Source organism: Echinops telfairi, unplaced genomic scaffold (assembly GCF_000313985.2).
Source record: "Echinops telfairi isolate 266 unplaced genomic scaffold, ASM31398v2 ScPeMD7_5;HRSCAF=22, whole genome shotgun sequence".
In the NCBI taxonomy this organism is placed as follows: Eukaryota; Metazoa; Chordata; class Mammalia; order Afrosoricida; family Tenrecidae; genus Echinops; species Echinops telfairi.
The window spans coordinates 32198158-32210605 of NW_022103901.1; the positions used below are offsets into that span (position 1 = coordinate 32198158).

At 40.7% G+C, this 12448-nt stretch overlaps 1 protein-coding gene and 1 pseudogene across 1 annotated transcript; one reads left to right on the forward strand and one right to left on the reverse strand.

Moving 5' to 3' along the window:
• The window catches only part of LOC101654190, a 32866-nt pseudogene that overhangs the window by 6765 nt on the left and 13653 nt on the right, over positions 1-12448 (forward strand).
• LOC101653871 (olfactory receptor 1361-like) lies at positions 9433-10383 on the reverse strand. Its single transcript, XM_004706204.3, has one exon. The coding sequence runs from the start codon at positions 10381-10383 to the stop codon at positions 9433-9435; it is 951 nt and encodes a 316-aa protein (XP_004706261.3).

Consider the following 12448-nt stretch of genomic DNA (forward strand, 5'->3'; position numbering starts at 1 on the left):
AAATAAAAAGCCTGTTAGTAAATCAAGGTCTGTTTGTTGACCTTTAGGAGCAGTTTCTGGATGAGTCTAATGGGGTGCCACGTCCTGGCCCCAGGGTCCATTGTTTGTCTTCCCTCGGGACACAAATATATTAATACTGAACCATGATATTTTGATTGGTATTGGAAAAATTGAGGTAAAAGTATAACTTATAGGTATATTTGAAAGTTAACAGGAAAAGCCTAAATACAAGAAGAAAACATTTTTTAAACAAAAGAAGAAGAAAATATACTGAAGATTAAATAATGACAGAGTAAGAAAAGAATACATAAGAGAAGGGGGAGAAGCCACAAATAAATGCTTACTCTTTGTGATGACATAATAATTAAAATATTGTACATATATAAGAAAAACCTGAGTTTAGTCTGGCCCCTGCCATATTACCTGGACCTCACTCCAGGGACCTATGTATAGAGCATCTTCTTCCCTGTGCCCTTTTTGAATTTTTTTTAGCTTACCTCAGCGGACTCATGTAGTACTTGTCCTTTTGTGTTTGGCTTACTTCACTTAGCAAAATTTCCTCCAATTATTCCCATGCGGTGATGTGCTTCATGCGTTCATGAAAAAAAGAATTCAAAAAGGGCACATGGAAGAAGATGCTGTATACATATGTCCCTGGAGTGAGGTCCAGGTAATATGACAGAGGCCAGACTAAACTCAGGGATACATATGGTAGCCCATTAAAAGGGAGGAGGGGAAAAGGGATGGGTAGCCAGGGGAACAGGGCACTAACCCACACAGGAGGAGGGTGTTGATTGTGTCTCTACAGAGAAAGAGAGACCAGACTTCAACCCGGAGCTCCAAGACAGGAACGCAACACACTGACGTGAAGCCCGGAACCCATGGAGGGGCCTGAGGGACCAGCCCCATTACCAACTGAGTATAAGGCACCACCCTTCCCCAGGGGGAATTCACTTCAGAGGACAGCATGGAAGCTGCAGCTCAGGAAGAGGAGAAGGGTAACTGGTCTGGTCAGAGTGCACTGGAGCCAATGAGGAGGTGATGGGGAAGAAAAGGAAAGAGTGGAGCACATCCTGGCTCGCTGAACAGGACAATGTACCTGTTCAGAACAGTGATGCACGGAGATGACCATGGGCCTGGCCCTACTACGGGACACAGCGTTCCTCGTTGACCCATCACACCATTGGGAAGAGCACTGGTGACGCAAGGCGGGAATTGTCTCCGCCATGAGCTCATCAAGCCGAACGACAGCCTCTGGGGGCATCAATGTCAAGGAGGGTGCGGGAGGCCTGGCAGGGCTGGATCAAGGGCAATGTAACCGAGAAGAATTCCTAAAACCGAAATGAAGGCAGAACATGATAGTGGGACAAGAATAAAGTACAAAGAAATAGAGGAAAGAACTAGGAGACAAAGGGTAGTCATAGAGACTTAAATACAGGCATATAAAGATGTAAATATATTTATATATGACAAGGGGGAAATAAATCTATGTACATATATTTATAAGTTGAGTATTAAGAAAACAGATGGACAGTGGGCCCCTACAGAAGTACTCCCTCAACACAAGAACAATTCAGCAGTCTGAGATGCTCACCTGTCTGGCACGATTGCTGAAGACAATGGGTGCACAAACAAATGTGGTGAAGAAAGCAGATGGTGCCCAGCTACCAAAGATATAGCACCTGAAGTCTTAAAGACCTGATGATAAACAAGCAGCCATCTAGCTGAGAGACAACAAAACACACATGGAAGAAGCACACCAGCCTACACCGACATGAACGCTGAAGACAAAGCGGGTGCGTAAGCAAATGCGGCCAAGAAAGCTGATGGTGCCAAGCTGTCAAAATATATAGAATCTGGGGTCCCACAGGCTGGAAGATAAACAAGGGGCCATCTAACTGAGAAACAACAAAGCCCACATGGAAGAAGCACACCAGCCTGTAAGATGACAAGGCATCAAAGGGATCAAGTATCAGGCATCAAAGACAACAACAACAAAAAAGTCATAGCATTGTGAATGAGGGGGAGTGCAGAGTGGGGACCCAGGGCCCATCTGGGGGAAATTGGACATCCCCTTGCAGAAGGGCTGCGGGGAGGAGATGAGTCAATCAGGGTGCAGTGTATCAACGATGAAATATACAACCTTCCTCTAGTTCTTAAATTCTTCCTCCCCCCAACTATCATGATCCCAGTTCTACCTTACATATCCGGCTGGACCAGAGGATGTACACTGGCACAGATAGGAACTGGAAATACAGGGAATTCAGGACAGATGAACCCCTCAGGACCAGTAGAGAGAGTGGCGATATTGGGGGGGTCGAGGGAAGGTGAGGGAGAAAGGGGGAACAGATGACGAGGTCTACATATAACCTCCTCCCTGGGGGATGGACAGCAGTGGGTGAGGGCGACGTTGCATGGTGTAATATATGATAAAATAATAATAATTTATATATTATCAAGGGTTTAGGGGGAGGGGGATAGGGAAGGGAGGGGGAAAAATGAGGAGCTGACACCAAGGGCTCAAGTAGAAAGCAGGTGTTGTGAGAATGATGATGGCAACATATGTACTAATGTGCTGGACACAAATGATGTATGTACGGATTGTGAAGAGTTGTATGAGCCCCTAATAAAATGATTATAAAAAAAAAGAAAAGGAAAAACCTTACACTAAACCCAAAAGTAGGTGTACAAACAGGGAGACATTATTTGCAGCAGTTGGGAAGACATAGCTGATGTACTCAATAAACATTATTTAGCCACAAATTATTGAATCAATATTTTAAAAACTCATAAACATTTAAAAATATGATAGGCAAATTAAAGAAAAATGGAACATTTTAATTCTAATTAGAAAAAAGAAAGAGAGAAGACGTGAAAGTGGAAGTAGGAATACAAATTGACACTAGAATTCAGCATCGTTTTATTGAATACGTTAGCGAAACACAAAAATGCTGATGCTGTTGGGATAGTGTTGAGCACATGAGCTCATGCCCTTCCATGGGATGCAACAAACATCACACGTACTAAAATGTCACCTATGATCCACAATGTCTACTTTTTGGAATTTATTCAAAAGAAATAATCAACAATACCTCTTGAGAGAAATCTACAAAACTGCTTATTGAATTATTCATTATAAGAGTAAATGTACAAACTCTGATTGAATTGATGTTATTCAGGTTTATAATTCTTTTTTTCTTCTCTCCACTTAAGCCCCTGGCATCAGCTCCTCATTTCCACCCCCCTCCCTCCCAGCTCACCCTTTGCTCATGAGCCCTTGATAATTTATAAATTATTTTGTCATGTGTTACACTGTCTGATGTCTCCCTCCACCCACTTTTCTCTTGTCTGTCCCCAGGAGGAGATTATATGTAGATCCTTGTAATCAGTTCCCCTTTTCCAACCCACCCTCTGTCCACCCTCCTGGTATTGCCATTTTCACCACTGGTCCTGAAGGGATTCTTAGATTTATATTTCTAAGATTTACCACCCTCCAACCTTTTCATTGTGAATTAGTTGGAGTTTACATATCATTTTCACATTCAACAATTTATAAAACCTCCTAACGACTTACCTGATTTCCTTCCCTTTCTGCTCTCTTTCTCATTTTCCTCTTGTCGTATGTTGTCTCCCTCTTTACTCAATTGAACACACATCTTCCCTCTATCCTGTTACTCCTTCCTCCCTTCCATACCCACCCAACTCTCTTTCATTTTGTATGATAACCTTTCCTTGATTTTTAAAAACTGACAGTAGTCTCATACAATATTTGTCCTTTTGTGTTTGACCTATGTCACTCAGTATTATGTCCTCCAAATTCATCCATGTCATGAGGTGTTTCAAGTTTCAACATTATTCTTTAATGATGCAAAGTATTTCATTGTGTGTATGTACCAAAATTTACCTATCAATTCTTCCACAGATAAGCATTCAGGTTTGCTTCCATCTTCTTGCTATTGTGAACAGTGCAGTGATGAACATGAATGTGCACACATTTGTTTGTGCTATGCTCTTTACTTCTGTGGGTTATCCACCAAGTATTGGTATTGCTGGGTCATGTGGGCTTTTGTATTCTAATTGTTTGAGGAAGTGTCATATCACTTTCCAACATGGTTGTACATATTTACAGTCCCATAAGCAGTGTATGAGGGTTCCAATCTACTGACACCCTTCCATCGTTTGCTCTTTTCTCTCTTTTTTGATTTTGAGTGCTCCATTGCTTTGCCAGAAACCCTGGTGGTGTATGGGGTTATGTATTGAGCTGCTAACCACAAGGTTAGTTGTTCAAAACTACCAGCTGCACTACAAGTGAAAGACCAGCCTTTCTATTCCGGTAGACTTACAGTTTCAGAAACCCACCGGGGCAGTTCAACACTGTCCTAAAGGATCACTATGAGTCTGAATCAACGCAATGGTAGTGAGTTTGTCTTTTGATTTACTGTTCTGCCAGGTTCAAACAAAACTTAAAGCTGCCCAGCAAGGTGCAGGGCACTGTAACTTTTACCAGCTCCACTCATGCAGAGAAAGATTTTTCAGCTGCTGCTGAACATGCAAATATGGTCTGGAGAGCCTCTTTATACCCGGACTGGCTCATCTCTCTACAATAGCTTCTTTTGCTGTTAGTGTACAGCTCATTTTAGCCTGTAATTTTTTTTCCTTCAGATTCAAGGCTTCAGGTTTTTCTCCTATATTTGTTTTCTCACGGTTGAAGTAGGTTTGTGTAGTATGTCTTTCTAGGTCGCCATTTTAACCAGAAGTTCTTAGACTGTTTTAGGAGGTATTTGTATTGTAGTCAGTGCACACCACTTCCCTGCACTCTACATTTATTTATAGCACACAGAAATCAGTGACACAAATTGCATTAACCATGCTGTCTACCCATTGCCATGTCTTTGTGTCATGAATTAATACTAAATTAGAGAATAATACAGAAAATATAAATTCACAGGGGAAAGACCAAGAAACTCAGATAAGAAGAATAGTTTTTGAGTCAGAATTCATTAATGGATCCAACAATTGGCTCATAAGGAATAAATGACACCAGACTCTACCAAATCTGATCACCAAAAAAAATAAAATAAAATAAGAATAATAACAAAATAAAGTTGGAAACGTATACTAATAAAAATCAATATTGCATTTCAATTCATATTAACGTTATACATGTATAATTACACATGTTAACACAATTACATGAAAACCAAGTGAAGTAGATGGTTTTCTGTCAAAATATTAAACTCTCAGAAAATGACATGCATGAAAGTAATTGCAATAAATCATACTAATTGAGGGGGGCTATTCTATAGACTCCAAGAAAACCTATCATGGAAGAAGTACAGCCAGAATGTTTCTTAGAAGGGAGCATGCATCCAAAGCAACTTGAGGGAACAGGACAATGACAACATCAATGGAGAAGGGCATTTAAACCTCACCTTCTTTCATACTCACCCCAGTCCACATAACCACATATTGTGGAGCTTCAGATAGTTTGTGGGATTTTTCATGATGATTTTCCGTTTGAAGAGTCAATTTGGAGCCCTTTTACACAAAGCAAACGCGGTAGGTTTCTTTCAAACGTTTAAGAAATGAACATTTTCTGTTTTCTGAAGAATTTGAGGAAATATAGACTTTTTTCAAGGCAAACATTTTAATATACAAATCTAATAAAAATTAAAAAGATCATGAATTAAGCTCAGAAACAGCCTCTGATTCTGAATTCTGCCATTTTCACAAAGCACATCATCCTCTGAAATGAAAGTTATGGGAAGTTGTGCTATTTTCCTCTTTCCTCCTCAAAATCCAGAGACACTCATATGTGTGTAAGAGAGAGCTTTATATCAAAGAGTCATTGTATATTAAGAAAACACCCCAGTTCAGTCCAGATCAAGTTCATAATCTGATATTAACCCATAAACCAATACTAGTCCACAAATCCGTCTTCAGACTCACACAGCACATACAATGTCACAAAATGCAGGGAGATCACAGGCCAGTGGGTGCAAAGTCTTGTGTGTCCAGGGCGTTCACAGGTCTCAGAGTGGCCCAATGGGGCTTGTCCACAGGATGGTGAAAGCAGAGACAGAGAGAAAGGCCAGCTTCCAGAAAGTCATTTATCTTGGTAGTCCTCCAATCAAGCTGTGAGCTGATTGACAGGCTAAAGTTCACCCAGGTGTTCCTAGGCGTGTTCCATCTTGGCGTGCATGCACACACACACACACACACACACACCCTATCACAGTCCACCTCTTGCCAGCTTGGCATTGTACACAATTCATTTTTATTGTTGTTGTCATTGGTGGCTTTCACAGCTCTTACCACAATCCATACATTCATCCGTTGTGTCAAGCACCTTTGTACATTTGTCGCCATCATCATTTTCAAAACATTTTCTTTCTACTTGAGCCCTTGATATCAGCTCCTTACATTTTCCCCTCCCTCCCTTATGAACTCCTGATAATTTATATATTATTGTTATTTTTTCATGTCTTACACTGACTGATGTCTCCCTTCACCCACTTTTCTGCTGTCCATCCCCTTGGGAGGGGGTAGTATGTATATTATTTTGCTCAGTTCCCTCCTTCTCCCTCCCCCCTGTTCCTCCCTGGTATCACTACTCTCATTATTGATCCTCAGGGGTTTATCGGTCCTGGATTCCTTGTGTTTTCAGGATCATGGTGTAAGTGTTCACTTAATTGCAATTATTAGACATTGAATGTTTTGTTTTGCTCACTTATACAATATTATGTTCAAATGAACCTGGCACATTTTGAGTTGCTTACATTTTAGTTTAAACATGCTAGGCACAAATATGACTTTACTATTGTCCTGGTTTAAAAAATTATACATGACTAAAGAATTGTACACACTGGTACAGATGAGAGCATGACTAAAGAATTGTGCACACTGGTACAGATGAGAGCATGACTAAAGAATTGTGCACACTGGTACAGATGAGAGCTGTATCAGTGTGCACAATTCTTTAGTCATGTATAATTTTTTAAACCAGGACAATAGTAAAGTCATATTTGTGCCTAGCATGTTTAAACTAAAATGTAAGCAACTCAAAATGTGCCAGGTTCATTTGAACATAATATTGTATAAGTGAGCAAAACAAAACATTCAATGTCTAATAATTGCAATTAAGTGAACACTTACACCATGATCCTATAATCCTATGAACATATTCCCCCTTCCATAAAAGTTTGTAAGCCAGCCACACCATGCCTTTATCCTCCCAATTTGGGTATCCAAAGTCTATATTGCCCACGTAAATCAATAAAGCACTCTGAGGAGACAAACATGTTTTTGATGTGAAGAATCTTCATTCCATTTGGAGCTTTGGGGGTCCGCATCCATAAGCAAAGTCAAATCAGGACAGGTCATTCATAAAATCAGCGGCAAAAAATCTTATCTTCATCTGGTTGGGTTATGGCTCAACTCAATATGGCCTACCTCACTTGGACTATAGGATAGGAAAGAATTATGCTTGTGTTTCCCAAGACTATAATCCTTTATGTAAATACTAAGCCTGGTATTTCTCCCCTGGAGCTACTGGTGGTTTTGAACTACCAACATGGTGGTTGCAATCCAATGCATAACCACTACAACTCCAGGATGTCTTGAGCACACAGGAAAGAATGCAGGAAAACACTGAAGGAAGCAAGCCTGCACACTGCAATTAAGAAAGATAATTCTTTCTTGTTTAAATCACCCATGCTACTGCTAAAATGTGTATGATACAAAAACTCAGGTAAAAAGGTAAATAAATAATGAGCTTAATTTTAAATCATGAAAAGTATGCATCAGGGTAATACCCTGTCACCATATTTACTCCATCTGTTTGCGGACCAAACAAACTGAGAAACTGGATTATGAAGAGGAATACAACATCAGGATGGACAGAAGGCTCTTTAACAATTGTGATTTTCAGATGACACAAACTTGCATGCTAAAAGCCAAGAGAAACTGGAGCACTCACTGATGAAACTCACAGACTACAGCCTGCAGTATAGATTGCTACTGTGTGATATATATATCCCATTTGATGAATTTTCTCCTCAAACTAGACCAATAGACAACACCGTGATAAACAGAAAAGATTGCAGGTCAAGGTTTAATTTTCCTTGGATCAATTATCAACACTCATAGAAGCAGCGGTGAAGAAATCTACAATTAACCTCATATATGAAAGGTAAACAATGAACAGAGAAGAAATCCATGCATTTGAATTGTAGTGTTGGCAAATCATAAGAAATAAACCATGGATGGCCAGAAGAACAAACATATCTGTCTTGGAAAAAGTATAGTCTAAATGCTCCGAAGCTAAAATGGAGAGACTTTGTCTCATGTATTTTGAACTTGTTAACAGGAAAGCCCAGTCCCCGGAGAAGGATAACCAAGCTTGCTAAAATCAAAGGACAGTAAAAAAGAGGAAGACCATCAAGGAGATGGATTGACACAGTGGCTGCAACAAGGGGCTCAGAGATAACAATTGTGAGGGTGACATAAGACCAGGCAGTGTTTTGTTCTCTTGTGCAGGGGGTCACTATGAATTGTAGTGAAAGGACCTAACAACAACAGAGACTTCAATGAGCTCTTCCCTGTTGAACACAGAAAACTATATAGGACATCACACAAGTGACCATGAGGGATTTAGAACAATAGTTACAAAAAAGATCACTAAAGTCATAGCTGTACACAGACAGAGCATAAACATTGTTCAAGCTACAGAAATGACAAATCATCACCCATCCTGACCATTAGGAGGGATAGCTTAATCCTTAACAATTGTGGCTTTCACTTCTCTCCAGTTTTCCTGCTTTCTAGAGAAGCTACTGCTATGTCCAATGAGAACTGCCAATAATTTCTAACAACATCAAATCCAGAGCATATCAACCCTCACCAAAATCAGCTAACGCTCAAATTCTGGAAGACCTTTCTAACACCCTTAGACTGGAAAGTTCCTCGATAAATTCAGTCTTTTATGATGAAATGAGCAATAAACCCACGAAGCTAGCTGTGTGGTCCTGGTGATTTGGGATGGAGGGAATTGGCAGTTGGACGAGTCACATTAGTTGGTAAAAGGATTTATCTTCCCCTCTTGCACTTCCATAGGTTCCTAAATTTATTTGGCCTTCTTTCTTGTAAACTAAACTAAGCAAAACTAAAAGAACATTACTCAATGGCCCCCTACAATGAAAAACTTTGTGCAATAGCCCAGAATACAGGGTAAACACTAAGAATCTGCTTTTGCAGCCCCCTGGATCATTCTAGAAATCTCAGAGGGCAATATCACCCATTTTGAGAAACACTGACTCCTAATCTTCCTTGGCAAATGTGTGGATGAACAACTGCTAAGTGCCAGAGACTATGGAAAGGGGAAAAATGTTTTATTACAAACTATGAAGTGCCTTTATGACATTTAAAACCCATTCATTGTTGAAAAGAAAAAAAAATAATATAAATTACTTTTGTGAGGGCCCCTTTCATGTCCTTGTTCCTGAGGCTGTAGATGAAAGGGTTCAGCATGGGCGTCACCACCGTGTACATCACAGCAGCTGCAATGTCATTCTCAGCCAAGTGGGTAGATGACGGACTGAAATATACAGCAAAAATGGTGCCATAGAAGAGTGAAACCACAGCCAGGTGGGAGCCACAGGTGGAGAAGGCTTTCCACTTGCCCTTTGTGGATGGGACTCTCAGGACAGCAGAGGTGATGTAAATGTAGGAAACCAGGATGCAAACAAATGGGGTGATCATTATCAAGCCCCCCTCAGTATGAATCACCATCTCATTAAGGTGTGTGTCAGAGCAGGAGAGTTTCAGGAGAGCATTCACATCACAGAAAAAGTGGGGGATCCTGTTGTCTGCACAGAATGAGAGTTGAGTCATCAGCAGGGTATTCAACAAAGCATTCGCATTGGCAATACCCCAAGACCCAGTGACCATCAGGATACAGAGCTGAGGGGTCATCTTTGTCGTGTAGTGTAAGGGGTGGCACACAGCAACAAAGCGATCATAGGCCATCACAGCCAGGAGGAAATTGTCCATGACAATAAACACAATGAAAAAATACATCTGTGTGAGACACGCAGGGAAGGAGATGGTCTGACTGCTGAGTATGTAATTTGTCAGCATATTGGGGACTATGGTGGAGGAGAAGCAGAGGTCCACAAAGGACAGGTTGCTGAGGAAGAAGTACATGGGGCTGTGCAGGCGGGAGTCTGTGCTGATGGCCATGATGATGAGCAGGTTGCCCAGGACTGTGACCAGGTACATACTCAGGAAGAGAGCGAAGAGAATCTGCTGATGCTGGGGCTTCCAGAAGAGGCCCAGGAGGAGAAACTCGGAGACAATCGATTGGTTTGTCCAAGTCATGACCATGGGGTCGGGTGAATGCACAACAACCAGTTCAGACACCTAGACAGGAGTGATTAAAATCGGGACAAATTCAATTCCCAACTAAGGCAAGCTTGCATATCAGTAATGGAATTGCCAAAAAAAAGAGGTCTGTCCACTCCACCTATGCTCCCAATTTTCCACAGTCAGTGGTGACATTATTATTCCGACTGGACTCTTTTTGTATAAAATTTAAAAACACACAAAAATATCCACAGCCCAACTGAGTGACCACAGTTTTCTCTGCTTATATTTTTTTAAGTCCCAACCCTAATTCCTTTGTAACTCGTGAGAGAGAAACAGAGAGAGACAAGTATTGCTTGGTTTATCTCAAAGTTCAGCTTATTCAAGACTCTTGTTATTGCTCCCTGAATCTAAAAGAAGTTCATTATCTTCAAAAGCAAATATTGATGTATCCTCCTTTGTAACCTTACCTGGGGAGGTAGATGCTCTAGTTATCAGACACCCTTCAATTCTCATGAGTGCTTCTTCCTCTTCTTTTTTCTTACTTGGGATGTGACACATACATCACATCATTCTATATTTCAATCACATCAAGTAGAATGTACAATTGCTATCACAATCCATTTCCAATCACTCATTTTATACATGGACTCCATGACATCGTGCCCCTCCCACTGTACCTCCTGCCCAAACCTTTGCTATACTTGTCCCTATATATTCATCAATCATGGGTTTCATATACCAAAAAATGGAAAAGCATATAACACAGCTTCAAGAGGTTGAACTCCATGTACATAACACCTCTGAAATACACTCTACTATAGGAAAAATCAAAGACCACAGAAAACAATGCAAACAGAAATAGAGGTTAAGGCCTGAGCAAGTGAGGAGCAGGCATTCATAGTCTTAGTCCTCTGTACAGGAAAGTTGTTTGGGGAAAATCACAGAATTGGCATTTACAAGAGTCTTTATGGTCACGGGTGCCAGATTAGACACCTGAGACCTCATTAGATACAAGAAGCCAATAATTGTCTCACCTTCTTTGGGGCCCCTTTGGACCAGACTCTGAAGACAATGAATATTGTGCAGCTCTTAAGTCAGAACTTGTAGTTGAGACCATCTTTTTTGTTAAGATAAATTGCAAACACAATCCCCTAGGTAGAACATCAAATGTCATCACTTTGCTTATCGGGGTTTAGGTCTATGGACTTGGAAATTCTATTCATCAATATTTTTCTTAGCTCACAAATTTGGGGATTGCATGTTGTAAGTGTAAACCTGTTTTACTTTTGTTCAGGACTAGTCATCTGCTTAAGACTGGTATGGTCAGTAAGTGTTGGACTACTAATTTCAAGGTCTGCATTTCAAACTCACCAATCACTTCACAGGAAAACAATGAGACAATTTGCTCCTGTAAAGATATACAGCCTCATAAGAGTTATATATGAGTTTCGATGAATCAGAATTGACTCAGTAGCAATGAGATTGATTCGGGTTTTGACATCTGCATAGGGTGACTGATATGCTTCACAGCTGAGATGCTGGGGGAACATTGGTTCTTAATCATTAAAGCATTTGGTGTGAAGGATCGTCTCTTTGTGATGAGGTTTGGAAGTATAGGGACACGGATATTATCAGGACAAGCACAGCATATCATGACTGAGGAAATCAGAGTATGGAGCAGATTCCTCTTCCGATGTCCTCCCAATCACAACAGATCATCATGTTCTCTGAATTCCCCTAGACCAGAGGGTCAAGTGTGTGTACTCTTGCAGCCCAGTTTATACACCACTCTTTCCTGATGACCTCACTGAGGAGTCCTGTTTGAAGTAGGAATATGGAACTGAGTTAGAGAACATGTAGATCATTATCAATAAGGCTTGGTCTGAACATAACAACCAGAAGCTGGAAACTCTCCACCTGATCCATGGCCTGAAAAGCAAGTGTCTGTAGAGAGAGGCAAAAGATGCAAATACAAACAGAGGAGTGCAAAGAAGCTGGAGAAAGAACCGATAGCTTCCAAGTTAGGGCTCAGGATTTTCCTGATTATTTGGTACATTCTGGCTTCACTCTACCAGGATCATTC